The sequence below is a fragment of the Pseudoliparis swirei genome, chromosome 20, assembly GCF_029220125.1.
Source record: "Pseudoliparis swirei isolate HS2019 ecotype Mariana Trench chromosome 20, NWPU_hadal_v1, whole genome shotgun sequence".
NCBI classification, from domain to species: Eukaryota; Metazoa; Chordata; class Actinopteri; order Perciformes; family Liparidae; genus Pseudoliparis; species Pseudoliparis swirei.
Genome location: NC_079407.1, coordinates 23,373,942 through 23,401,797, shown reverse-complemented (window position 1 = coordinate 23,401,797; position 27,856 = coordinate 23,373,942). Strand labels below are relative to the sequence as shown.

General features: G+C 43.2%; 4 protein-coding genes across 6 annotated transcripts; 1 reads left to right on the top strand and 3 right to left on the bottom strand.

Moving 5' to 3' along the window:
* Window positions 1–2,070: 2,070 nt before the first annotated feature.
* Window positions 2,071–9,384, bottom strand: rhoub (ras homolog family member Ub). Its single transcript, XM_056440888.1, has 3 exons — window positions 9,009–9,384; window positions 7,015–7,073; window positions 2,071–4,149 (listed from the first exon to the last, which is right to left on the bottom strand). The coding sequence occupies exons 1-3, from the start codon at window positions 9,223–9,225 to the stop codon at window positions 3,694–3,696; spliced, it is 732 nt and encodes a 243-aa protein (XP_056296863.1). The 5' UTR covers window positions 9,226–9,384; the 3' UTR covers window positions 2,071–3,693.
* Window positions 4,563–27,856, top strand: ppm1na (protein phosphatase, Mg2+/Mn2+ dependent, 1Na (putative)). Its single transcript, XM_056440892.1, has 5 exons — window positions 4,563–5,969; window positions 26,930–27,047; window positions 27,160–27,274; window positions 27,367–27,430; window positions 27,734–27,856. The coding sequence occupies exons 2-5, from the start codon at window positions 26,945–26,947 to the stop codon at window positions 27,767–27,769; spliced, it is 318 nt and encodes a 105-aa protein (XP_056296867.1). The 5' UTR covers window positions 4,563–5,969; window positions 26,930–26,944; the 3' UTR covers window positions 27,770–27,856.
* Window positions 11,344–19,584, bottom strand: rtn2a (reticulon 2a). Of its 3 annotated transcripts, none has more exons than XM_056440889.1 (7): window positions 19,553–19,584; window positions 17,605–17,812; window positions 15,216–15,354; window positions 13,436–13,505; window positions 13,293–13,339; window positions 13,142–13,200; window positions 11,344–12,115 (listed from the first exon to the last, which is right to left on the bottom strand). In XM_056440889.1, exons 1-7 carry the CDS (start codon window positions 19,563–19,565, stop codon window positions 12,040–12,042), a joined length of 612 nt encoding a protein of 203 aa, XP_056296864.1. In that variant the 5' UTR covers window positions 19,566–19,584; the 3' UTR covers window positions 11,344–12,039. The 3 variants fall into 3 exon arrangements, with proteins under 3 accessions (XP_056296864.1, XP_056296865.1, XP_056296866.1); XM_056440890.1 differs by lacking the exon at window positions 19,553–19,584 and adding an exon at window positions 19,142–19,335; XM_056440891.1 differs by lacking the exon at window positions 19,553–19,584 and adding an exon at window positions 19,045–19,128.
* On the bottom strand, window positions 22,408–24,767 carry LOC130210515 (reticulon-2-like). The gene is made up of 3 exons (XM_056440887.1): window positions 24,685–24,767; window positions 23,780–23,833; window positions 22,408–23,227 (listed from the first exon to the last, which is right to left on the bottom strand). Exons 1-3 carry the CDS (start codon window positions 24,713–24,715, stop codon window positions 22,437–22,439), a joined length of 876 nt encoding a protein of 291 aa, XP_056296862.1. The 5' UTR covers window positions 24,716–24,767; the 3' UTR covers window positions 22,408–22,436.

Below are 27,856 nucleotides of genomic sequence, written 5' to 3'. Positions count from 1 at the left end.
GTTGGATCCCTTCCCACCCCGCAGACCTGATTGACATCATTAATGTCCCTCAGTAATCCCGCCCCGTTGGCTGAGCTCCAATCGTTATGCCGGCAATTATAGCGGGTCGTGGAGAAATCCTTCACCAACTTTAAGACATCAAAACTGATTACAGAGCCGCTCTTTCATGTGGAGTCAGAGTTCACGCGTTCAATCTAAATGGCTCTCAGAAGTTACGTAAGGAATCGGGTTTACAGGACTGAAAAGTTCAACGATCATCTGATTTTTTTTACAGCTGACTGGGCCACCCATCTCCCCCAACGCAACTTCCATCCAGTGCCAAGGCTACCAGTAAGAATTCCAGGAATTTGGGGGATTTGATTGCGTGAAGAAGAGTTTAGATTCTAAGATTATGGCGCTCATGACACATGCAGGAGTCATATTTTTGAAAACTATATCTTCAAAGAATAGTTAAACATTTCAAATAATATGCTTATCCCCTTTTTTTTGCCAAGATAGAACAATCACATTCTGCGGCATATTGAATTTCAATATGAAATTGAGCCAGTCTGCTAGCTGAGTTTAGCATGAAGGTAAGGAAATCGGCCTAAAAGCGCCTCTAAAGCTCATGGATTAACGTGTTGTTTGTTTAATACACACAAAAAAACAAGTGTGACAAGCTAGCCATTTCTCCCATTCTTTGTTCTAAGCTAACTGGCTGCTGGTTTTCATGTTGAATTGGACAGATATGAAAGTGGAATCTAATGCTTATTAGTAGCCTACAGAGACAAAACACATCTCACGAAATGTATTTTCATTTAAGATTTGATCCCCCCAAAAAAATTCCCCACCGTTAGCATGTGTAGTTAATGCTTTGAAAAGAAGTTGAGAGAAACTGAGTCGCTCTTTTGGACTGAACTGTTGTCTATGTGAACAAATGCACATGAAATTGATGCGTTGTTAGTTCCATACTCATTGACTTGTTTTACATTGACATTGTCCTGCAAATACCCCAACGCTTTGCTCAAAACGGGGCTCTCTGAGGTTTGGTTTCTATATTCAGTCGATGTGAGCAGAGAAACTCAAGAGATGTGTCGGCCCACTGGTGTGTTTTCTGTCTGTTAGTTTCATGATTTACAGCTGAATAACACACTTTGAGACAGGTAGATATTACATGAACCACAATGCTAAATCACAGGAGGTTTCTCAAGATGGCTGCCATAGAACACAACAGTGTTGTTTCATGCTAACATATTGGTGGAAAGCGGGGCCATCCTGAGTATCATAACTAGTCCCCTTGGCACCACTTCTAGCTCAGCCTGCTCCACTCTGAGGCTGGACAACGTACTCATCTGCAGTCTGCCAGACAACACAACCTCTCGTAGCGTAGCCTATCATTAGCCCACCCAAACGAGCACAAGATACCTAGCTAACGGTCCTTCTCTGCCCACTGTTGCACACTGTGGTGTAGACACGTAGCTAAGAATAGGAGGAAAAGCCTATTTCAGGCAATTATAATCATCTGATCCCGTCGCATAGTTAGAAGTCTTGGTGCCCACAAAATCTCTGCGGCTAAATCTTTTGAAGTCACATTTAAGTTAAACTCTCTCAACATTGTAGAAATATAGCTTTCGGTTAATTTTAGAGACTGTCTGTGGCTTACGTTGTCTATTTATTCACTACCCAAATATAGGAACTATGTCATTACACATCCATTAGTTGTCCACTTGTATAGCCAACTTTCTGTCTTAGCTCATGGTTAGTGGCCATCGAATGTAGGTCATTTTTTTACATCGCATTATGGGATAATATGAGCCTGTGAGACTAAGTAGAGTAAAAAGTATTCCTTAGATTAAGACAACAAACATACCTAGCATGTTATATAGTGGACTATATGATGAATATGTCATATTTAACAAGGACCACAATGGAAATAAGTGTGGGCCCTCCTTAATATTATTGTAGCTGTGTAATAATAATGTATATCCTCCTTCTCATGTCAAATAAACATGTTAAACAATCTTATCATCACCACATCATTTTCTCTTCAGCATAACATATCTCCATGGAAAAGTCGAGAGTGAAAACAGGTTAAATATTTCACATTTTATTTTGTTTCCGCTTATTCAGCTCAACAAACTGCTCTCCGGCCAAAAATCAGACATTTAGTGAAACACTCATACTGTAAGTACCATTTAGAGCCAATGACTGAGTCACTTATATATGTACACACAGATTTATCCCGATGACATTACAAACATCATAAATGATTACTATGTAACATACATAATGACATACAATATTTCATTTACATCTGCTCTGTATGGCTGCTGATCAGTTATTGGCCCAGAAGAAACAGATAATCAGACAGAGCTGAATGACAGGCTTCTGAAAAATAAGAAGCAAACATAGAATCAGTCTCTTTGGCGATTTCACCTCATTTACTGTATACTTTCAAAAGAGGAAAAGCAGCGCTCCAATTTACTGACAGAGGAAGACGGATAATTATCTCCGTTTGAGGCCGAAAGAAAGACCCTGTGATCATCCAAACCGGTGGGTGGTGCAGGGAACAAGCAGATCAGATACTTCTAGGGACCTACATCTCAAGCCCCACAGATGCATTTACCTGCTCTATATATATAATCCACACCACTGCTTCAAAGGCCATTGCATGGCAAGACGTCAGTGGTGTGTTTGGACTGTGTATGACATGTGCAATGTCCAGATGCACCACACAACTTATTGCTGTAATTATGTAACATGAGAGTTTGGAAACTAACAAGATGTTTTGGTTTTTTTAAGAGTTCAGGTAAAGCTGAATAGTAGGCGTGTCTCATCGATTAAACGACGTTAATAGGCATCGGTAGGTTTCCACTGTCGACGGTGTGTATTAGTGAGGAGCTTACAGACCTCTAACACGAGCAGTGTGACAGCTGTAGCAACACTTCAACATGTGGCACCAGCTGGTGTAGAGACAACAACACTCCACAATGAATCAGAGTTAAAAGATAAGTTCTACTCATTTAAATTTGAATGCAATCCAAAAAGACAATGAGTTAAAATAAATGCAATCAGTTACAGACCAGACACTTGTAGTTGGATTTAGGAAACAGGGTGCTTGAATCCAGTAGTATTATTATTGCATCTTTGATTGGAGATTGAAGCTCGTGTATATTAACTTCATGTTCTGATTTGAGGGAAATAAACGTATAAGAAGTGTTGGGGAATTACAGTGTAGAACACAGGAAATAATATACTTTGTTAAAGAAGGTCATCGAATCAGACACATGGGAGGAGGACACTTTGAGTCCACGACATCACCGCCTGGACACCTCCCCTTCCAAGGCAGATTATGTTTCCTTTCGTCACGTCCACATTAGACTTTATTAGCTCCATTTATTTTTGGTTGAATGCTGGTCACAGTCATATTTAACAGTTCAGACTGGCTCTGTGGAGCAGACGCTGTTTACAGCCTCATGTCCTTTAACTTTGAGGCATCAACAAAGATGATTTTTTTGCAAAAAGCTCTCCAGCTCCGGAAGGCCCGCGTTGCCTCTGTTGACCTACTGCTCCGCTGAATTAAAGGTATTCTAGGCGACCGCGCCTGGGGTCGTCCAGATGAATGGAAAAAAAAAAAGTAGTTCTTAGATCCAGTCCCCACCAACAAGTCAGCAGTTCCAGTTTCCTCATCAGTCCCAGGGTTCTCCTCACTCCCTACTGGACGCACACGTACTTCTTCCACCAGGACATGGAGAGCATCTTCATCTTGTCGGCCGTGCTGCGGACCTTCCTCTCCCGCCTCGCTCTCCTGTCGAACTGCCTCAGGCCGACGGCGATGGCGGCGTCGAACACCTCCTTGAGGTTCTTCTGCGTCAGCGCCGAGCACTCGACGTACGTCACCGCGCCGATTTTTTCAGACAGCGCCCGGGCGTCTTCCTCCAGCACGGGCCTCTCCCTCCGCCTGGCCAGCTCGATCAGCACTTTGACGTCCTGCCGCAGGTCGCACTGCGTGCCCACCAGGAGGATGGGCGTCAGGGGGCAACGGCGGCGGATCTCGGGGACCCACTTCTCCCAGACGTTTTGAAAGGACGCCGGGCTGACCACGCTGAAGCAGAGCAGCAGGGCGTCCGTCCGGCTGTAGCAGAAGTGGCGGAGTTTGTCAAACTCGTCCTAGCGGGAGAGAAACGGACGGTTAGCAACGTGGTGATGAGACGGAGGGCGGCACGCGCATCGAGTGTGATGTCATGAATAATATGTCAATGTCTTTGATCGGGGAGTTGGGAAAGACAGATGTGGAGGGAGGTTGTCTTTAACCTTGGGTTTGGTTTTTTTGAATTTCTTTTTCAATATCCCCTCTCCCCCGCTTTTTAATTTAATTCCATTCAATGTTTAATGTCGGTGTTCTGTTCTAGTCAAACAAAAAAACAAAAGTGCCTCACACTTAAACTTGAAAAAAAAAATAATAATAATAAATAATTTTTTAATTTTTTTAATTGCTGGCAAACCCAAAAAAAAAAAAAAAAAAAAATATAAAATAATAAGGTAGGAGGGTGTGGGTGAATGAATCAGGTCAAACAAAAGGCGGGGGGAGGGTGTAATATTGATTCGGGTCAAAATGACCCTAAGGCAACACAAGGGTTAATAGACCCAACTGGTGGTTACTGTTAGGTTGTAATAGTTTATTTTGATAACATCTGCAGAGGTCATATGTTTTAAATTAATTCATATAGAAAGATATTATAATAGAACATATTAGGGAGAATATTGATATTGTTATTAATGTATTATGAAGCATAGGGGTAATGTTTACTCTATGCAAATGTAAATGGCAAGGATTAATGTATATTGCATGAGAGTGACTGTATGTTAGTATTATAGATTGACGAGGCCGGTTGAATTCCGTCAAGTGACTTACAATAACAAGGGACTTTTATTGTGAAAGTGACTTTAATACGGACAATAACAAGACGGGACTCTTATTGTGAAAATACTTGTTTAGACCGTTGTTTGACCGGAAGTGACGTTTTGACCGGGGCCAGGGACATTGAGTATAAAACTCCGTGGATTAGAGAAATCGGGTCTCTTCCACAGGTATTCTCGACGCCGGAAGGAGGGCGGAGGAGCCGAAGAAGATCACAATCGTGAGGCCTTGAATGTTCGTTTTACCCTTCCTGCCATTAAATGTTGATAACTTCATTCACGCACGTCCGGAAGCCTGTTTTCCATCATTTGCGAAGTGCCCAGTTTCAGAATTACTTAACATTACAAATAAATCTACGTGATTTCAACTCTGATCCAGACTCCCTGTGGGGGTCTGATTCCTGAGGTCCCGTGTGTGAGCATCCCGTTACGTCTCACCAGCAGTCAAAAAGTTTATATGCATCACGTACATTTTTTTGTCAACAACTATCCAGAGGAAAGAAATTCAGCCACCATGATTTATAAATATTGCATTTTTCGCATATTGACCATTTAGCTGCGAACCTTTCCTTTGAGATCCCTTATCGCCCTTCAGCTCCCACCCACACCGTCAACGGTCAACACACTCAAGAACATAACATGAAACGGGAATTGTGCCAATAATCAATCAGACAAAAAAAAACAGTCCAAATAATGTTGACATTGTGCTAATACATGTAGTGACTCACCTATAGAATCTACAGTAAACCTTCAAAAGTCACACTTTAGAGTCACACAGATTAAAGTTGGCACAAACCTCTCCTTCCACGTCACCCTCCTCTCCTTCTCCAGCACACATCTCCTAATCCCCCTTTTCAGCTACAACATAACTCTGTCGGCTCCTCCTGGTTTTCAAGCACACGAGCGCATCTGCACACGCGGCAACTCAAACAGTTAACATGCAAAAAGCTCAATGACTACAGAGGACACTTATCAACTCCTGAGATTCCCACACAAGCGTTGGCTGTGCCTTCCGATCGGATGACGTCCGTCGGTCCGTCCGCAGAACACGCAGACATCAACATCTCTGAGTGAGGAGCAACTTTGTTTATCAGCTCTGGCGGTCGCTCTTATCGTTTTTTTTCTCTCTCTCTCTCCTCTCTTTTTTATTTTTTATTGCACACCCCAACCTGTTGCTCCCCTCTTCGAAAATTGCATAAGCGCAGTAGATATGGTCGACTTTCATCCGCACCCATTTGCCCCGTCTGCTTTTCTGCATCTATGTGCAATGCACGTGTGCAGTTTTAACGCTGTGTGCAGCTCGCAACACGCTGTGAGGTTTTTTTGTTTTTTGTTATCATCAAGGGCTCGTTCAAATACCTCGTTCCACTTCACAGCCAAGTTGTCTTTGATTGTGTGTAGAACTGGCAGTGCCCTCGCGGCATTTTGCGATCGCCAAATGTGCTGCTCCCAGAAGGCAGAGTTCTTTTGAGCTGGATTATAAAAACATCCAGCCGTGCTCATGCAGGGAAATGAAAACACTCTTTCACAAGCCGTTCTTTTTCAAGATTCCTCTGAAGTAGCAGCATAATAATGAGTCAATAACTTTTGCTCTGGCATGCGCCCCGCACCACTTTGTCCATAACGGCAGAGACGTTTTGAAAGTTATTTTTGGCATGATCACCGTCGATCTAACCTGCAGGCTTTTTCCCCCCCTTATCCTTCAGCACCCTGTCAATCCCGACATACTTATTCTATGGAGCGTTGTTTCTTTCATTCGAGATAAAGATTGACGGCGGAGCTCAGGAATTTCCCCATTTTATTCCAGATGAGCTATCCGACATCGGCGAGAGGGCCATGTGAAGTAAAAGGAACCAACGACTTCCAAAATGTAAATTTGAGGGATCGCCAACACAAACATCGGAGTCATGGAGACATTCAACTAAAAAAAACAAATGTATAAAGTCATAAAAGCCTCATCCTCTGGGGAACATGAATGTATCTACAAAATGACATGGGAATCCATACAACAGTTGACATATTTCCATGTAGCGAATGTTGAAAATGCATCCGCACAGGGTCCCAAATATGGAATGCAATGTGTGTGTGTGTGTGTGTGTGTCACCTGAAACTCACCTGTCCTGCAGTGTCACACAACTGAAGTCGAACCGGGTTTCCATCCACCTGAACCACGGCTGTGGACGCAGAAACAGACACAAGGATAATAAGTCACAGCTGTCAACATGACGTCTGCGTGGGCTAATAAAGCCCCCACCTGACACACACACACACACACACACACACACACACACACACACACACACACACACACACACACCGGCAGAATATTCTCTGGAATAAACAAAAGCCTGGCAGTTGAAAGCACAAAGACCCCCCGCTCGGCTCTTCCCGCTCGCAGACAGCCTGCCCCGTCTCGCCCACCCACTCTGCCGGTTACCGTTGAGACCAGAACACTTTACTGTCGCTCGGACCGCTCTGCGAGCTTTGTTCTCTGTTGTGTTTTTAACAGAGGCCATTCCAAGGTTGTCTCATGGGGGGGGGGGGGGGGGGGGCTTTCTTCCAATTGGCCTCGTTTCCACATTGGAAAAGTGGATGAGTCATCTTACGGTTTCATTATGGGGGCCATTTATTATTTTCAGGGGGAGCGAGAGCACAAAGCATGAGCAGCAGGGGCACATGGAAACATTTACAATTGTCGGTCATACCACCTGATCAAAGAGCTCTCTGGAACTATTCATGTAGTCGGACAGGCATCATACCGTTTTTCAAAAGCAGGCGGAGAGAGAGAGAATGAAAGGAAAGTGAGAGGGAGCAGCCATTGGGGAATACATGTCCTAATCCTTGACATATGATACTCCTTTGATTTTCCAGATCAAACCTCCCTCTTATCGTCCCCTCTCCCAGGTCTCCCGCTCATCTGCGTCCCCGCCACCTGTGGCGTATAGTTTAACTGCTCGTAAGTCAGCTTTCACGAGGACGCTGTGATCCCAAGGCACCGAGAGAAAATGATGACATCACCGTTAAGGGCCCCCCCCCTCCACCCCCCCCACCCCTCCCGACAGCACAATCGCCCTCTTGTCAGGCCCCCCAGGCGAAAGACAATCTCGGCCTCTGAGCCGCTGCAACAGATGTGTCCATTCCAGTATGGAGGAGAGGGCTCGCGGGTCAAGGCTAACAAACAATAGGCAGAGTTGTGCAATCCAACACCCCTGAAGCAGAGACGCTCCGCTCTCTCTGTTCTGAGGGTGCAAAACAGCGCTCATCTGAGGGCGCTGTGTGTTCTCAGAGAGTGTTTTGTGGGATGTGTGTTGGCCAAGTTGTTAGCTTTACTGCTCAACCATGTAATGTCTGGTGATTAACTGTAAATGACAAACGTATCAATTGATTAAAGTCGCAAATCGTAACTTCTAAATAAGCCTGACATGTGATTTTGTCAAATATTAATATGGTCACTAGATGTTCTGCAGCTGTGACCATAATAGCTGATTCATAATTAAGGTTATTTGAAGAAAAGCTAAGGAGGGACAGTCTGAAGACGTGTGATCATAAAGGTGATCAATAGGTCAGAGGTGCTTTTTCATGCCGACGCTGATCAGTTGGAAACAAGTTTCCAGTTCACAGTATTTTGTTTGTGTCTCATCTTGTAGTAAACAAAAGCTTCCTGGGACCAGTGAGACAGTTTGAAAAGTGGCACCGTGCCAAATGGAAACTTGGCTACATCAGGGAGGATACGTTGTTTGCATGAACACTGGTGGAAGGTGGAGAAAAGAAAACACATCCATCATAAAAATGGAATAATAAGAGACATACCAGCATGGCTGGGGGCTGCCAAAGCATGAAAAGTTGAGGACGAATTCAGTAAATTGACTATATATATATATATATATATATTAACAAAATGTATCTTAATTAGATTCTGGTTTCAATCTAAATACAGCAATATTCACTAGACTTCAGTTATACAATCATATATACATTTTTTTTGCAAATCTATCAGGCTCGTGCCGATCTCTGATCCAGGACTGGGGGGGATGTTCCTTTTCAGACGAACGCGTAATGCATGAAACAGATTATAAGAAAACTGAAATAGCAATATCTTGGTTGTTTACCTGAGAAGTCATCAAAGGCAGTAGGCACGTATTTGGTGGGGTAGCCATTCGTTGTGTAGCTGACCACCAGGCTGGTTTTGCCCACCGCTCCGTCGCCCAGCAGGACGCACTTCAGCAGCCGCTCCTGCGCCTGCCCTAGCCGGCTCTCTGTGGGATTGTGCGGGGGTACCGGAGGGGCCATGGTCCGTCCGTAATCCATGGAGACTAGGGGTACCATTCAATCAGCGTGCACTTCACCGCGCTCTCCTCGACGGGGAAGATGAAGGATCCACCATGAGAACAGGGTCCACCCTCTCGACTGAGAATGTGCTTTTTAGTCGCGAGCTGGACTCGTGCGTAAAAAAGGTCTCCTCCTGTCATGCGCGCTGCCAAATCCACTGTGGCGGATCAGCAACGGGACTCCAGCCTGGGGACTCTGCAGTTTTCAATCTGGGGGGGGCGGGGTCTAAGGCGATATATCTTCTAACCCCGCCCACTTCACCTCCCAACAGAGGAGCCCCGGAGCACACAGGTTGAGGTCGAGAAGTCTGGATTCAATAAAAGTGCTGGTGCTCTGAGGGGGTTTTAAAAGAGAAACATATTGTGTAGTGCATCAGTTTGTTTGATTTTAATCAGTTAAATACTTCACAGCACAAACAACTTTAAAAATTAAAAACTGACTGTGAAGTTGCCATAAGATCATTAAGTTTAAACCTGTGAGGGCAAGTCCAGACATGTCCTCACTGGTGAAGAGAAGATGGAAGGACTTCCTTACTGTTACTTCTTAACATGACACATGATACTGACATGGTACTGAGACTTCAGAACACCTGACCTACTTTAATGTGCAGCCAGAGCCTAAAAGGAACAGCCGGTGTTATTGACTAGATCAGTGGTTCTCAACCTTTTTTCAGTGATGTAGCCCCTGAGAAATGATTTTTGGCCATTTTTGGTTAAATACACAGGATTGTGTCTGATTTAATATAGAATATATACAATTATTTTTCTGAGCTTACACTTCTATTCTATTTTGAAATGATTTTTTTAATGGGTGCTAAATTTAAATATATTTTTTACAAATGTCACTTACCCCCTGGAGTGCCTTCACGTACCCGAGGGGTACACTACCATCCTTTCGAGAACCACTGCACAAGATAACACAGTTAAATGACCAACATGTAGCTCAATCAAGGCACATTTGTAAAGACAAACTCAAAGTTCACTGTGCCTCTGGTTGGGTGACCTTTTAAACTATCAGTGGCTGAAGGGATCCTTGTCCCTTGTCCTCAAACTGGACGACTGAAGTGATGTGTTGACTTGTGGCGCCCCCTTGTGGTTGGTTGCGGAAGCGCAAGTGAAATTGACATGTCTGACATTCTCTGGGTGTGAAGAGGCCCCAAAAACAACAGGTTCACTTTATCTAACATGTAAATGTGCATCATCTTTACATCAGATCAGCGCTCGCAGGTATATGTTTGCAAGAATTAAGAAACCTGGACCAGAAAAAATACAAAACAATTGGTGTACTACCATGATGCATGGAAGAGCTGATTCTGTAATAGCTGATTATTTGTAAACAGACACATTCTGCAGGAGGCCATCATGATGTCATGATGTCTAAGGCTGTTTGGATTTCATGGATCATGTGTGTTAACATGACAACGCGTGTACTGGAGCACACAAAGACATTACGCAATGATAAGGCATAATAAGATCAGGCACATTTACGGTGACAACAATAAAAATCAACCGCGACAGAGAAACGTGGAGCTGCAGAGAATCCTGATTCCTTTTTTATTATTCCTAAAATGGATCTACTCACAATTCTCTATAAGATACCTTGTCACGGTGCACATCACACATGTATGTGTACACATACAAAAACATCATTCTCAGGAAGGCAATGGTCAGGTGATGAGAAGTGGGAGGAGTCTCTGTAAGCTGCTGTCAGCCATTGTAATCAGATCATTCACAATAACCTGCAGTTAGAAAAAGGCACCTGCTGTATTTCATTCCCACATTCCTTCACAGGGCTGGACGTAATCACATTTCAGAGCTCGGAGAGGACATGTATCTGAAATATGATCACTTCTCGCATCATCAATCACTAAAATCAACACAGACAGCACAGGTGCTTCTGGCGCTCTGTCAATGGGAAACTTCCTCTCAAGTGCTTCCCGTCCATCTATAATACATTAAGTGATTATTGAATTTGTAAGCAGAATAATCTATCTCCATCCCTCTGAATATTTTGTGTAAGAAAGAAACGTGAGAAAACATGACGTGGGGAGAACAAATATGAACGATGGTGTGAATGGAAGTGAATGCCCGGTGAAAGGGAACACAGACAGCTTAGGAAATATAAAGAAGAAATGTGACTTTAATTGTTATTAACATTTTCATTTAAGCAAGCTGTATATGTCAGGAATTACACGTGCACACACACACACACACGCGCGCGCACACACTTGCATACACACAGAAAGAATGAGAATGAATATGCATTCAGAAAATGTACATGTGCTGACACATGCATCTTTAATTGCCAGTTTTATGCTGCCATGAATAATGATGACCCCCCCCCCCCTGGTTATCACCGTAACAACTCACTTCCCTTTCTTCAGGTGAGTAGCCGTGTGGGAACTCCCCCCGTTATTGGTCTTAGTACCTCATTTGGACTACAGCTCTCAACCATAAGACACTTCTTGAGTCCTCTTTGTACATCATAAAAACAGAGAATATTTCCAAGTATGGTCACGTACGACAAGCTGCGTGTCCACTTTTTCTGACGTCAGTAGCGAGAGCCTCAGCCGGGAGTCATACGTCTCGATTACCTCATAACCCAAACCCCCAAAGCTCCAACCCGCCCTCACACGTGAGAGTCTAAATGTGTGATCCTCGTCATCGTCTGTTTGAGTAACCTCCCCTCCCTTCCCAGGCCTCTAGAGCTCTGTGCTCTGGAGCTCCGAGCACAGACCGCTGGGTGAGACATCTGAGTGACAGCCGGCAAACTCTGGGGAGCTTTTTCTTTGAAGTTCTTGTCCATCGGCCTTTACTGGATTTGGGGTTTGGGGCCACCGGGAGTTGGGTCAGAAGGAGGATCACCGCCCTGGACAAGTCTTTGGAAGCTGTGGGAGATAAGAGGAGGAGGAGGAGGAGGACACGTTTAGGGACTGCTTTGTTGGTCGGAGCACTTTGGTGCTCTTAACGTGCCACCGAGTAGAAACCGACACCAACAGCGACGCACGCGTGATGCCTACACACGTCGTTACCCATGTCACACTTAGGGCCTGCTTTTGATCTTTTTTTTCTTATTTGTTTTATTGTGTTTTTTAGTGCACCATTTTTACAGTGTATTTTACTTTTGCTCCTTTAACTGTCGAAATGTTTTGGCCCCTGTGATTGACAATTTGTTTTAATTGACCACTGCACTTTGTCTGTTATAAGGGCAAAATAAATACACTTAAAACTGCCCCAAAGCACCATCACCTGCTGTAAAAAGACGTACGCGCCTGCATTCTAGCTTAACTACTTCAATACAGACTAATAACAAAGACCGTAGAAGCGTAATCTGTGATACACTATTCAAAATACAAATGAACTGATTTATGACCTTGAATAAAATCAGAACATGTATAAGATAACATAAAATAAGATTAGATAAAATAATCCTTTATTAGTCCCACAGTGGGGACATTTCAGGATCACAGCAGCGGGTGCACATTAGAGCTTTAATAAAAACAAAAGATTAAAAAAAAACACAAAACACAATACTATATACTAAATACTACTAATAAAAAAACACTAAATACTAATACTAAAAACTAATAATTAAAAAACACTAAATACTAATACTAAAATACTAACATTAAAAAAACACTAAATACAAATACTAAAATACTAAATACTAATACTAAAATACTAAATACTTATAACATATACCAGCGTAAAAAATTTACAAAATTCAAATATGTGCTGAGGTGAACTTACAATTGCGATATAAGTATTACATCATCCATATAATGATGATGTAGAGAGAAATGTTGTGTGGGTATTGGGACGGATGAACCATCTGCTGAGCAATAACTGCATCAGTATTGATCACTAGCAGTATTCATGGGAACAGTTGAGCCAGAAGGTGGCGCCACACTCACGTGTCCTTGACGTTTTCAATTTGGGCCAGCATCTTTGCAAAGGAGATGTCCACCTGATCCTGTGACATAACAGAAAACACAGAACAAAAACATGTTCAACAAAGGACCCGTTAAAGTGACGCTATGAATATTGAATTAAGAGAGATGTTACCTGGCGCTGTCTGTAGAAAAGTGGCAGAGAAAAAAGTGCGATCACACCTGGAGATGGAGGAGGAAAGAAAAGGTACAGAGGAGTTAACTTGGCAGCCTTCTTCGCGTGTGAATTGTTTCCATATTTTGTTGGCAGTGTCTCACCGATGATGAGCAGAGTAAGGCCGTTGCACAGCTCTCCCAGGTACGTCACGAGGTACATCAGAACCAGGAACTGGAGACAAAGACAAAGAGACGTCATTGAGGTGGTTAATATCTCATCAACGCTCTGTGCATGTCTGCAGTATGATGTAATTCACCCCAAATTTTTTTATTTCTCCTTGAGCTTCAAGTACCAGGCTCCCAATTTGTCTCTCTGTGTTTCCCCTTATATCTCCCGGTGGCCCAGTACGTGCACGGGGTCCACGCTGCCCTGATACGGGACACCCGCCTGTCTCAGATGGAAAGAGGATCTCTGAGTACCCCCGTCCCGTGTGCCCCGTCGCATACCGGCCAGGTCAGGGTCTGGAGGGGGGGTCCTGGGGTCTAGGGGGGGGGGGGGCAGTCAGCTGACACTGACTCGCCATTTCCCACAAATGTGGTCAGTCTGTGTGGTCACAAACTGACGCTGTTAATTATTGAAATGCCAACATGTTATTCGGGCTGATTGGAAGTGATGGATGGTATTTGATGTTCAATCATTAATATGGATAATGATTACATATTTTCAGATGATGCTGATAGAAATACAATATTTTTTCGCTTTTTATTTCAAAACCATCCATGAAGTTTACTGCCTATATGCGATGTGCACTAAATGCTTTATCAGTAGCATATGTCCAAATGTATCATATTTACGACATTTCTTTTAACATAAAATGGATTTATTATGTTTTTCTTATTTTTGCAGGTTTTTTCGAAGAAGTTTTCCTGTATTATCTTTGCATTTAAACTAGTTTTATAATTATTAAAAAAGGAGAAAAAAATCTCTTTTTTTTAGAGCTGTTCAAGAAGGTAATAGAAACAGTCAAGTCACATTAAAAAAATGTGATCTATTTAAATGCCAACTCTGTAATAGATGGATCCAGTACACTGGAAATGTGACACTGGTGCTGACCTTTTATGTGGCTTCATGTGAAGAGATTTTGTTTCTCTTGAATCTAATGTTGACATGATGACTGCTGGGAACATTATTTTATACCTGCTATGAGGATTTGCCACAATAAATCTAACTTTACTATCTTTATTATCTTTTCACTTAAAAGGAAACATTATGTATGTGAAACACATTTGCAGTGCCTTTTGAATATCCTTATTTTGACCATAATATTACTTTGCAATAATGAAAAGCAATATAAGGACATAGCTTGTTTCGTAATAGCAACGCATTCATTTTGCAGATGCTTTTGCCCAATTTGGGGCTCGAGTTTGCCGACGTCAGCACGAGGGACCAGAGATGGAACGATCGATACGACGATCAATAACCGTCACACTTTAACCAACAATCATTCACGCATTGTTTAAAAAGATGCACATACATGCAGATCCCATTGATCCAAATCAAAGAAAAGCAGAATGCATGAAGGCTGTCGAGTGATACCGACAGGCCCGCCCCGAGGAGACGGGTCGGTCTCCTTTCGTGTCGTTAGTACCACTTTAAATACATGTTACACTTTGTATTACAAAGGGACCGATTGCTTTCCACATGCTCACCAAACACATGTCATCAGGGCCGACAGGTTACGTCAGCAACTATAAGCCGTAGCATAGTGAGACAGACGGTTGGCATGGCAATGATGTCATCTCTAGTGATGATGGAGGGGAGGAGGATGAAAGATGGGGGCAAAATGAAAGGATGCAGAGAAGGAAGTGATGTCAGGGTTAATGAGGGGGGGGGGGGGGAGGTTCCAGACGGGATGAAGCTCTTTGTATTCGCCGAGCTCACCTTGATCGACTCCAAGAGGTTCGTGACAAAAAAGAGTCCCTTCAGAGAGTCGGCAGCAGACATTGCCATGACGATGGCCTTCTGCGCGTAGAGGTCGGCCTCCTCGCCACTGAAGCTGATGTCCAGGTCCAAGTACGACCTGAGGGACGACGACAAGAGGAAAGTAAATATATAGGAAAGAAGCACTGACACAAAAAACTTAAACATCATCCTTCCTGTGCTGTTTACAGTAGCTTTTAATTAGGTAGATCACAGAGAGGCATTTATCATCAATTTAGTTATGCAGCTGGTCATTGAGTATTTTATTTATCTATTTTTGTGAAAGAAAATTACACAAAAACTGCATGAAGACACAAATGTTGCCACTTGACGATGTCAAAAAGGACTCACTATTCTCACTATTCATTGCTTGTGCACCCATTGCAAAGCGTAAATATTGTATAAACATTGTATATGTAATCTTATGTTTTTAGGTTAGTTTTATGTAGGAATTAACACCTTGTCCTAAATAACAGATCATCTGCCTCTCAGGAATACAGATGAAAAATAGCCTCTTGGCATTGTGCATTGTCCCTTATCAAATAAACCAAATAAAAATAATAATATATATATATATATATATATATGTAGTAAAAAAGCAACATGCTTATATATGTATATATATATATATATATATTAGTGCTGTGAAAAATAACGCGTTAACTCAGTTAATTCAATTACAGGTTTAACTAGTTTTGTTTTTTTAACGCATTTAACGCATGCGCAGAATGAGCTTCCAATCTGTCTGTTGTTGGTCGTCGGGACGAAAAAAAAGTCTCTTGCAAAATGAGCTTCCAATACACCACTTCAATCTGAACTCTGTCCGCTCTCATGCAGACGGTCTGTTCATCGGTAATGATCCTTCCGCAGGTTCACCTCCGGGAACCTTGTTACGACTTCTACTTCCTGTAGATCAGGGGTCTCAACACGTCGATCGCGACCTGCCAGTCGATCGCGGCGTCGTGTTGGTAGATCGCATGACATTAAAAAGATTGGCCCGCCCCCTGACATGTTCTCTAGAGCACGTCTTTGTTCTTTTATTAAACTAAACGTCTGTTGTTGATCGTATCTCCACAGCAGCATGTCATCTCTGTCTCTACGCGTTGCGTTAACACTTATCGATCTCCGTCTGGCGCGCCACAGAGCTCCGTGCGCGCGCATCGGGACCGAGCAAAAAAAAAGTCACTTGTCAATCTGTCCACCTGTCCGGGCCGGTGAGGTTTCAGCTTTGCAGCGGTGTCCCCGCCGTCCCTTTCATCACGGCCCAGTTCATGAAGAAAACCCACACAGTCAGTTTGCCTCAGCAGCTGCTAGAGGAAGACTAGAGGCCTTTAGATTGTATCATGGTGGAGTTAATGGTTGACAAACAAGAGAAAAATGTTCTGTTTAACCTCCTGTTACCTTTACATTTACGAACATATTTTACCCTCGGGGTCAATTTGACCCCAGCAATTAAAACCTCCAGAAAATTATTAGAATTAATATTGCTTCCCAAGTTTAAGTGTGAGGTACTTTATGCTTGTTTGTTGACTACCTAAATAGCCCTTTAAATAAATAAAAAAGTTGATATTTCTTATATGTTTGACACAGTGAAAAACAGCCTGGGGTCAAATTGACCCCAAAGAACACCGACATTAAACATTGAATGGGGTCAAATTGACCCAAAAGCTAACAGGAGGGTTAAACATTCTGTTTAGGATGAAGATGTATTAATGTTCCATATGGAAGAAAACTGCTAAATAACTGCTGAGTTGCAGCACCATTGTATAGAAGAATGTATAAATGTATATATCCGTCTTTTGTCATAAATCTCTATGTTCTCACAAAATATACCGAGAATATCGGTAATATGTGATTAATCATGATTAATCCGCAAAAACCTGTGATTAATCCGATTACAAATGTTAATCGTTTCACAGCCCTAATATATATATATATATATACATAAAAAAGCAACATGCTTAAATATATATATATAAATATATATATATATATATATAAGCATGTTGCTTTTTTACTACAACACATATTGTTTTACAATGATTTAACTGACTGAACCTCAGCATGCTCATAAAAAAAACACCAACTAATAACCATAATTGGAGCCACCAAATATAAATTCACTGAACGACACTAAGCAGGAAACAAAATGTACATTTAAAAATGCTAAGTGGTCAAATGAACTCAGATGTTCGTTGTGCACGGTGACTTAAACATTGAATCGGGTCAAATTGACCCGAAGGCATCAGGAGGGTTAAGGGGGTCACTGTGGGGTCGCTCCGTCTGAGAGGGACATTTTAGAAAAGATGGACACACGTCCACAGTCGGTGAAGAAAGGAGGGCGTCTCACTTGAAGGGATGCTCTCCGTCGCCACAGCTGAGGATGTAGAGGCCTTGATAGTAGACGCGCACTGAGATGGTGAAGCAAATGATGGCCAGGGAGACGGTGGAGACCACCGTGATGATGCTGAGCTGGAACAGGGACAGCAGGCCGACCACCAGCCCCGTCAGGACCATGCCCGTCCGCTCCGTGTCCTTCCAGTAGACCAGGTCCATCACTGGAAGACAAGGTGGAGGGAGGAGGAGAGGAAAGAAAGATGAGGACAGTCAGGGGAGAAATGGAGTTCCCAACAATGTCAATGTTTCCTAAATTAACTCGGTTATGTCACCGTCTCTTAGCTTTTAGTTTCTTTTAACTCGTCTTGTTTTGTGTTTTTTTAACTATGTGTTTATTCCTTTTTTTAAAAATCTCAATGGGATTCACCTGGTTGAATAAATGTTTCAATAAATTAATAAAATAAGAGATTCATAGTGATGTGGGCAAAACAGGGCAGAGGATGAAGAAACTACAAGAATAGAGTATAAAAACATGGAGAAATGTAAAAGTCGCTGACGGAATAGATATTTAAATTTTGAATGACTGAATTTGAACGTTTGAAAAAAAATGGAGATTCCTTCACCATTCAGACAAAAAAAAAGAAAATTAACAGAAGTGAATATAATAGAATGACAGAAACAATAACAGCAATATGACTACTACTAACATCAATGGGTATGATAGAAAAATAGCAGACATCATAATGTCAATGATGTCATTTTTATGTCACGACTATGTTATCTCTGTTCCAGTCGATAGAATTATCTACACATTGTGATTTATTGAGAGGAGCTGTGGCCACATCAGCCGACCTCCAGCCCTGTAAGGCCCACCAGGAGGTATTTCCTCTTTTTGGGGAGGAGGAATAGAAGAGGAAGAGGAAGAGGAAGAGGCGTCAGAAGAGTAGAAAGGGGAGCGAGAGGCAGAGAGGGATTCCTCCGCTACGAGGACACGTCAGGCTCCGGCTCCGGCTAAATTTAGCCGTCAGATGAAAGAGTTTAAATGCAGCTTTTCACAACACCTGCTGACAGACGTCAGGTCGTCTGAGGAGCTTTTTTTCTCGCCCGTCCGTCACCCGGCAACAGCTGCCTTGGTGACCGAGGCGTCCACAGAGTCATTCAGTACATACAGGGGAACGAGGACATGATTCCACCCCAACGTTATGATCGACCATGAAGCATTACAGTTGTCCAGCGTGGTGTAATCAGAGGGCGTGTCTTATGGAGCAATATCCAAACATGCAGAATTTATCTTAGTGTGCTCATCATTCGCTTAAATTCATATGATATAAATGAGCATTGAATGGTGGAATTAATAATCCAATCAAATAATCACATCAATCAATCAATCAACAAGCCAATTAAGAACATAAATCACATGGCACATGCATACTTTATCTTATCTCATTCTCACATCAACATCTATTCCATCTGACCAGGATCTTTGAACTCTTCCTCTCCAGCTCGTCAATGGAAAACACTAAAACACGAGAGAACCCGGCGACGCTTACTTCCCGCCAACGGCGTAACCACGACAGACCAGTTCACACTGGCTTTGAATGTGAACGCGTCCTATGGATACGGAGACGACCCGACGCCGGAACTGCTCGTCAATCCGGAGGCGTGTCGGATGCTGCCATCTCCAGAGACTCGGGAAGCGATCGAAGCGACGCGTGTGAAGAAACGCTCCGTTCCCACCTTCAAACCCCCCCGATGGCCCCGCCTCCTCGCCACAGCTCCACATTCACTAAACGGACCACTTCTAAAGAACCAGGAGTGGTACCTTTCCAGCCCTTCACACTTGAATCTACACTACCGTGCGCCTTCTCTCTGAAATCGAACGCGGCTCTTTGCGGCAGCTCAACACCGATGCCTTCAAAGTGTCTACATCCTGTTTTCCTCTCTTCCCGTCACGACCTCACCTTTACTGGCCATGTTGGTTGCCGCTGCAGTGTCTCACCCTCACGCCCTGTGTCCTTCTCTGTCCGGCTATTCTCCCCTGGCTCCCCCCCCCCCTCTGCTCACTCAGCAGTCCAAAAGGCCTGACAGCCCAAAATAATCCCGTTCGCACCACCGCCCACCTCTCATCGAGACTCCCAGAGCTTCACGCGTGAAGAGAAGATTCCCGACAATCACACAACAGATGAATCGGGTGAATCTCGAATTCCTCTTCAGTCTTTCTGTAGAATACCACATTCAAGATGTCCCTTTCTAACCCCGATGAAGCTGTATGGTGTTGGGCTTTCATGTGCCATCGAACACCTGAAAGTGGAGAACCAGGGTTTATGTTCTGTTGTGTCACCAAGCCAAACGCGTCTGTGTCACCACTGCTAATAACACATTGATGAGGAGTTTACTTTTCCTGGTTAAGAGCTGCAGATGCTGTTGAAAGTGAAGCTTTTCGTCATTTTCGGTGTCTCTGCCCTGGTAGTCCAACAGCATCGCTGTGAAGTCGGATTTGCTATTATTTAAAATGTTTCAGTGATACCAGGCTTTGTGTATTACATTATGTTCGACACAACATCTTTCTTGCATTTAATAAAAGAACCATTTTCAAATATGAAATGTTAAAATGCAATCCGCTGCGGCCATGATTAATAAGCTTTTCTAAAATGGTCCAGCTTTTGATTTTACTGAGTGCTATAACACATTTAGCACACGCAAAAACGTTGATTTTTCCGATATGCAGCGCATGAAACAAGTAATAATCCCAAAATAGATGTTATGTCCTCATAGATGCATCATGTATGCTATTAGGAAACCCTAAACTTCACGTCATCAGCCAGACGTTCATCGACGGCCTGAGGATTTACTGAACCCACCGAAATAACAGCGAGCTCTCCTCGGACTGACGCTCCACTTAAAATGCCTTTGAGCTGGAAGACGGCCTCTTATCTCCCGCTCACTCTTCCTCCCTACAAACCTGCAGATAAAGAAACCACACACACACACACACACACCCACACACACACACACTCACACACACACACGTGCACCTGTTCCTCTTGCTCCGTGTCAAACAGCGATACATTCTGCGGGTGCGAGTCCAAAGAAGTGAGCCAATGCCAAGAATGCTTCCCCACAATTAGCCAATCATTCCTTTAGTCCCAGGAGAGGGTTACTATGGCAACTCAATGAGCAGGCAGGACTTCCAGGGGGAGGGGGGAGGGGGGGTATCTTTGTCTGCCTGCTCTCCTAAAGGTCTGCGCTGAAAGTGAAATAGGATATTTTCCAGATTTAAAGTATCGACGAACAAGAGTGAGACAAAGGCACACAGAGAGAGACGGGCGGAGGCACGAGAACATTCAGGAGACGTGGATCCTCTACCTGCGATGAGAGTGCATACTGTCGGGTCCTTCGATAGGTTAAGTGCCGAAAACCAGTGATCGCTGACCATCTGTTCCTGAGAGTTTCGACCAATGGCAGCTGGCGTCGAGGACGCCGGGCCTCTGGGTCGCACAGATGTGAGCAGCTTCACTGAAATGGTTTCCCTGGCGACGGGCGACTCCGGCTCGGGGGTCGGAGAGGCTGCCGGGAAGCAAAAGACGATGTCACTGTGGCGGTGACATCACAGCTGACTTGCTGTCCACGAACTGAAACTAAATTGAGTTTTTCTCATTTTGTTGAATTAGATACGGCTGCGGATTCATTCACAAAGGAAACCGACTCGCCGGCTTACACATGTATACATTTTCAAAAATCACATTTCATATGAACGTCGTCACAGTTTTACGGTATTTCCTTCGCCGTGTCTTCGTGCCACGTCACATCAAATCCTCTTTCAGGAAAGACATTCACCATCATCAGAATTCAAACTATATAATCAGCTTCTGTTATATTATAATTTGACATGATATTATAATTAACATTTGGCTGAATTAGGAGTAACTAGAGCAGCCGCGATGCTAAATTGTCCCACTACCAAAAAGTGGGGGTGCCAATGTTTCCTTCCCCACTTCCTTCCCCCCTGCTTCCTACCCCTTACTTGGATCATACCCATCCTCACAAGTCAGCCTTCATTTCGATCTCATCTACACATCCGTAAAGTTTCGTGACTGCATCTTGCCAAGTAGTGACACTATCGCTCGTGAAACTATGGCGACTGTGGGTCAGTGGTCAGCAGGTTCATCTTTCAATCAAAGGGTTGGCGGTTCAATGCCCGCCCTAGTCAATGTGTCCTTGAGCAAGACCCTGAATTTCTCCCTGTAGCTGTGTTTACGGTGTATCAATGTAACATGAGTTGGATAGAAGTGTGAGAAAATTAAATGGTATGTCATCATGTTGACAAAATCCGACTGACAAACAAATATACTATATAATACACTACCGTTCAACGGTTTGGGGTCATCCAGACAATTTTGTGTCTTCCATGAAAACTCAATTTTATTTATCAAATGAATTGAAAATTGAATAGAAAATATAGTCAAGACATTGACAAGGTTAGAAATAATGATTAATATTTGAAGTATTAATTTTGTTCTTCAAACTTCAAGCTCAAAGGAAGGCCAGTTGTATAGCTTATATCACCAGCATAACTGTTTTCAGCTGTGCTAACATAATTGCACAAGGGTTTTCTAATCAGATATTAGTCTTCTAAGGCGTTTAGCAAACACAATGTACCATTAGAACACGGGAGTGATAGTTGATGGAAATGGGCCTCTATACACCTCTGGAGATATTTCATTAGAAACCAGACGTTTCCACCTAGAATAGTCATTTACCACATTAACAATGTATAGTGGGTATTTTTGATTAATGTTTTCTTTATTGAAAAAACAGTGCTTTCTTTGAAAAATAAAGACATTTCTAAGTGACCCCAAACTTTTGAACGGTAGTGTTTGTCAAAACCACCTCAATGTAGGTTTTGTCATGATGACCACACAAAGTGAAAACTATACCCGCCACCCGCTGTAGCGGATGATAACAGTGCATCTTTGTTGGGCCGTCATGATACTGAAACTTGAAGTGTGCCACCATACAGAGTAGAACAACCCATCTCACACATTCCTCCCGTTTCTCACCCTGAAGTATCCGTGAGGGGCTCTGATGTTGGGAAGACGGGGCCGCCGAGGGCCGCCGGGCAATCTGGATCACACTTCTCAGAGACTCCTCTCTTTGGATTCCTGTGACTCCCCCCTGAGTATCCGGGTCCAGATTATGGGGCAACGGTTGGATTGTAATCGTCTCGGTTTCTCCGTGCTGCTCCCTCCTCACCTCCACCCTCCCCTGCTCCCCCCTTTCTGATTCTTCATCTCCACCGAGGAAGGCTTGAGGGTCCCAGTCCTCGCCGAGGGAGTCCAACAGGGTTTCCAGGGTGTCCGTGTGGATCAAAGACGCGCGGCTTCCCCGAGCGCTGGCCCTGCGGCGGTCCCGGAGGTCCCGGAGGTGCCGAGACGATCCCACCGCTTCGGCCTCGGCGATGGCGATGTACGAGAAGGTCAGCTCGTGGGAGTTCTGGCGCGGCGTGCCCCAGATGGACGGGGATGAAGACAGTTCCTCGTCATCGTCATCGACATCGACATCTCCCTCTCCCTCTTCATCATCAGACCACTCCCTGGCTGTTTGCAGCTCACAGATCTCAGACTCCTCATTTCCACCTGAATGGAGACAGAAATGCATCGATGTGGTCATACCTAGAGGCTGCTGATAACGTCATACGAGGAGAGAGACTTTGCTTTCAATAAATACGTGTGAAAATTGTTTAGTTTTATCTTTCATTCTGTCTCTTTTTGTTGTTGTTTATCCTATGTTTTACACTTCTCGCGAGAAATATGTATGTAACTAAAATGAGCATCATCTAAAAATCTGCACATGCAATGTCAGTTTTCTGAAAGACATCTGTAAATGTTTAAGTGATGCCTACTTAAAAAAAAAAGTAATAATGAACAAATGTATTCATAAAAAAAAAAAATATGACAGATGAAAGCAGCCAAAAAGGTGTTACATTTAAAGTGAATGAAACCCTCTTTGTGAGGGCATGAATATCCCTCCTCTCAAAAGGTAGCCGTGATGTAAATTGTACTTCTTTGTTTACTCGTATTTTGAAAGTTAAGTTTTAATGTTAGGTTCAAAAGAAAAGTCTTCGGTAAGCTGCGATCTCGTCTTTTTCTAAGTGTCGTGAGTATTCGTGCCACGTGTCGGCTCCGTACCGTCGGTGCACGGAGGCGTCGAGTCTGGAGTGGATGCCACAGAGCCATATTCCTCTGGAAGAAAACACACACACACACACACTTTTACAAACTAGCAAACATACAGTAGCAACAACAAAAAAAGTCTGAAATATGAACGTGTTGTTCTAAACCCATTTTACCCATCTCACATTCATCTCTACAACATTTAACGCAGGTGTACTACAGTTAAAAGATAAATAACATTAAGGCCCTGACAAACACTGCATAGCCTTGTTTTTAACCCGTTATTAATGTCATAACAGCAAACTGTGCTTCGTGATTAACTGGCAGCAGCGAAGGCCTTCACTCCATGAGATAGCCAGCATGACATTAATAAATAAGCCGAAGCTGAGCACAAAACAAAAAGCAGCATATTCTCTTCGCACATCTATGAACACATGCAAATAATCATAAAGCACCAGGTCAGGTGAATACTGTGACACAAAGAGACAGTAAATAAGCAGATATGAAAAGCACAACAGAGGCTTTTTGGGGGAGAGGTCATTCTGATTATTTCATTCTCCCTGCCTGCATACAGGCTTTCTCGCACACACAACGACATAAACATCTGCAAACCGATGGAAGGCAACAAAGAGCGAACGGGTCACCCTCTGCACCGCATCCATCCATTCGGCCATGTGTTTATTAAAAGCAGGAGAGAGCAATGGAGAGCAGGCAGGGAGAGGAGAGGAGAGGAGGGAAGAGGAGGAGGGGGGAGGGGGGTGAGCTAACACATGCGATGCTTACAGCGGTTAGCAAAAAAAGATGCTGCACTGGAAAATATATATGTGTGTGTGTGTGTATACCGATGACGCAGTGAGATAAACACTCAGACCTCCCTCGCGGGGACACAGAAGGAAGCAGCAGAACAAAAGCAGACTTACGGCAGTGGGAGAATCCTAAAACCTGGCCCATACTCCATCAAGGCATCGCCGGGCCCATCCAGTCTGGAAGCCCCCCCCCCACCTTCCTCTGCTGCCGGCACTCACGTCCTGTGGATAAACTCTCTCTCTCCTCCTCCTCCTCCTCCTCCTCCTCTTCTTCTGTGAGCAGCCTCCTCCACTGCCACTCAGCAGCCCCGCCCTGCTTGCCTGGCCGCCTCACTCCTCCATCCTCTCTTCCTCTCCTCTTGCATCGTTATGGCTGCAGCTGTAGCAACGAGCGCTACAGCGAAGGGGGAGACGCACCAGTGTGTCCCTGTGTCTGTCACAGCGTTGCTATCACCACCAGCCATTCATAGCTTATTTTGCATCCCTCTCTCCTTGGTCATGTGATTTCATCCCAGCAGCTTATAGGAGCAGGCTGCAAGACAAGGAGTGACAAGGCATTAATAATATATATATATATATATATATATATATAGCATACACACCATAAAAGTGGGCAGTTGAAACATCAGTGAGGTGCATAGCTTACCAGCATGAAATGTGCATCAGCTATATTATTAATTTGTATACTATATTTCAATTTCACAGATCAGAAATATTTCTTTCGAAATAAAAAATAAATCGCAAAACCACAGATAAATTATATACAAAAATAATAGACATACTCATAACAGTAACAGCTTTTTGTTCACAATAGGAAGTGAGGCGTGTGCAAGAGTGAGAAGTAGGGGGCACCAGTGTGCAGCTAAAGAGAGTTTGGATCTTGATTCACGCAAGTAGAGTAAAAGTAGCAAATAAAAGAGTTGCCGGAAAAAATGTGTCTGTGTTTGCTATAATTTATATTTCATTTTTATACGGCATTAAAGTGTAACAGTTTAGCTCCACACCTTCCTTTTTGTATTAGTTGTTTTCATCCTGTCTCACTAACTAATGCCATTCCAGATCCTGCTTCCCATCTCGTCAGTCCAACTCCCCTCACCTGCCTCTGATCACTCCCTCGTTAGTCCCTCATTACCTTCACCTGGTCTTCATGCCCATTCCACCTGTTGCCCATTCCCTAATTAGTCCCTGTCTACTTAGGTTCCCTCACTTGCTCTTGTCCTCGGCCATATTGTGTTTTCCGACCGAGCCCTCGAGCGGTCCACAGTGTGTTTTATTATTCTGTCTGTTCCGTTCCTGACGACGCTCTCAGTAAACGATCTTTATTTGCATTATTGTCTCCTGAGTCGTGCGTTTGGGTCCACCCTAATCCCACCGTGACACTTATTGGCCGTCATATACACTGATACTTAAAAAAACAAAAACACAGACTAAAGTGATGTGTTTTGCAACTCAGCAATATCATCATCTGCTATGAGTACCAAACTGAGACATCACAGGAGATTGATATCTTGTCCAAACCAAAATATATCTCCACAAATCAGTCACCTGCTCTTTCACCTATCAACATGTCTATTTTAAGTGAATTCAAGTGGTGGAAGGGCAGTACTGCATTTAAACATTTACAGGAGCATTATCAGTATAATCGACGTTCAAAGAAGTATCAAAAGTTTTTTTTTAAAGCAAACTGTGCCGATAGAAGGCCGTATGCAGCATTACATGTAATATTGTACGATTAAAATCGCTGACTTGACATGTATGCAGCAGTTGCATAATTAATTTTTTTGTTGGAGGTGGAGCCAATATAAACTGCATATTTGTTACAGTTACAAATACTGCAGGGGTCTCAAACTCATTTTCACCGTGGGCCACATCAGCATCATGGCTGCCTCTTAAAGGGCCAGTACTTAAACATATAAATGTATAAACTACTCCTTTTACATTTGATTATTGTTTATTTGAGTGTAGAAATATTTTAAATGAGAACATTTCTCTCATATTATAACATACATCCTTTTAATTTGAAAGCTTCAAAATAAAAGCACAGGATATTTTTCTTAAATTTCTTTAGGAAAAGGTGATCGTATGTCTTTCAAGCCGTCAGGGGCCACATAAAATGATGTGGCGGGCCGAATTCGGCCCACGGGCCTTGTGTTTGACACCTGTGCTGTAGAACAAGACCTAATGTGTAATGTATATGCTCATTCTAGGTTTTTTTTAATCGTAAATAGTAACTCAGTAACAATCGCTGTTAAAAACATCAGAATGTAGTTACCTTCCACCACTGAGTACTCTAGTTCAACTTGAAATAAAACTGAAGCTTCCTGTCAACCTTCTCTCATCTTTCTGTCTCCCTCTGCAGGGGAGCTTGGATAACATGAGCATCGTCATTGTCTGCTTCCCCGGCGCCCCCCAGGTGTCACAAGAGGCCCTGCAGCGGGAGGCAGAGCTGGAGCGACAGATTGACATGAAAGTGGAAGGTGAGCCACTCATAAAAAAAACACAACTAAAAACTCTCAAACTGCCGATAGCTCTCTTATTTGTGACTGTACTTGTTTGTAACGTTGTTTTTCGACAATCTCCCGGTCACAGAAATTATTGAGACGATGAGGTCCAGAAATGAGGACCCTGACCTTTTGTACGTACTCAAATTCCTGGCTGCGGAAGAGATACCAGGGCTGCCACCAGGGGGCGGTATCACCAGCAAGTCAGTCCTGCCACATTTTTACTTTTTTTTTTTTACAGACTCAAAAACACAAATTATTTTTGACATAATGCCACTTGTTTTGCTCTTTGCAGGCGAGATTGTATCATCTCTTCGTATCAGAAACACATCATGGCTGTCAAATCTCAGGAGGCTATGGTAAGACATGAGTCACGTGACTTTACGTTTCATCAGATGAAGGCAATTAAAACAACGTCAGCCATTATCTCAAAATAACGTGCCCAATTTACAGTTTTCTAAAGCTGAGCCGGATATTTTTTGTCAGTTTTTCAGTTAACTCTTCAATCGTTGTGTCTTTAAAAAATAAAAAATAAAATAAAAAGCATAACTAATTTGAACTATGATTTTTAAAAGTACTTTCTGCTCTTTGTAAGTAACCGGAACAAACAAACAAACAGATGTCCACATTATGTACATGATTAATGTCGTTTGACGTTTCAGACGGTCATCGAAGAATCGGAGGAGGACTCAAAGTAAACCGTTAACATGGAAACAGAAGAATCACCAGCTTCACCATCTCGATGGAGACCAGTAAACTAAACTGGTTGTTTGTGTGTAATATAT

Excerpts from the sequence above, each read along its gene's own strand:
- rhoub (XM_056440888.1), bottom strand. The coding sequence starts at position 9,225 with ATGGTACCCCTAGTCTCCATGGATTACGGACGGACCATGGCCCCTCCG. Across the intron at positions 7,074-9,008 it reads TGCCTTTGATGACTTCTCAG|CCGTGGTTCAGGTGGATGGA; the intron begins GTAAACAACCAA and ends CTGCGTCCACAG. Across the intron at positions 4,150-7,014 it reads TGTGTGACACTGCAGGACAG|GACGAGTTTGACAAACTCCG; the intron begins GTGAGTTTCAGG and ends CTCTCCCGCTAG.
- LOC130210515 (XM_056440887.1), bottom strand. The coding sequence starts at position 24,715 with ATGGGCCAGGTTTTAGGATTCTCCCACTGCC. Across the intron at positions 23,834-24,684 it reads TTTAGGATTCTCCCACTGCC|AGGAATATGGCTCTGTGGCA; the intron begins GTAAGTCTGCTT and ends GTTTTCTTCCAG. Across the intron at positions 23,228-23,779 it reads GACGCCTCCGTGCACCGACG|GTGGAAATGAGGAGTCTGAG; the intron begins GTACGGAGCCGA and ends GTCTCCATTCAG.
- ppm1na (XM_056440892.1), top strand. The coding sequence starts at position 26,945 with ATGAGCATCGTCATTGTCTGCTTCCCCGGCGCCCCCCAGGTGTCACAA. Across the intron at positions 27,048-27,159 it reads GATTGACATGAAAGTGGAAG|AAATTATTGAGACGATGAGG; the intron begins GTGAGCCACTCA and ends TCCCGGTCACAG. Across the intron at positions 27,431-27,733 it reads TCAAATCTCAGGAGGCTATG|ACGGTCATCGAAGAATCGGA; the intron begins GTAAGACATGAG and ends TTGACGTTTCAG.
- rtn2a (XM_056440889.1), bottom strand. Across the intron at positions 13,340-13,435 it reads CCTTACTCTGCTCATCATCG|GTGTGATCGCACTTTTTTCT; the intron begins GTGAGACACTGC and ends CTCCATCTCCAG. Across the intron at positions 12,116-13,141 it reads ATTGAAAACGTCAAGGACAC|CTTCCAAAGACTTGTCCAGG; the intron begins GTGAGTGTGGCG and ends TATCTCCCACAG.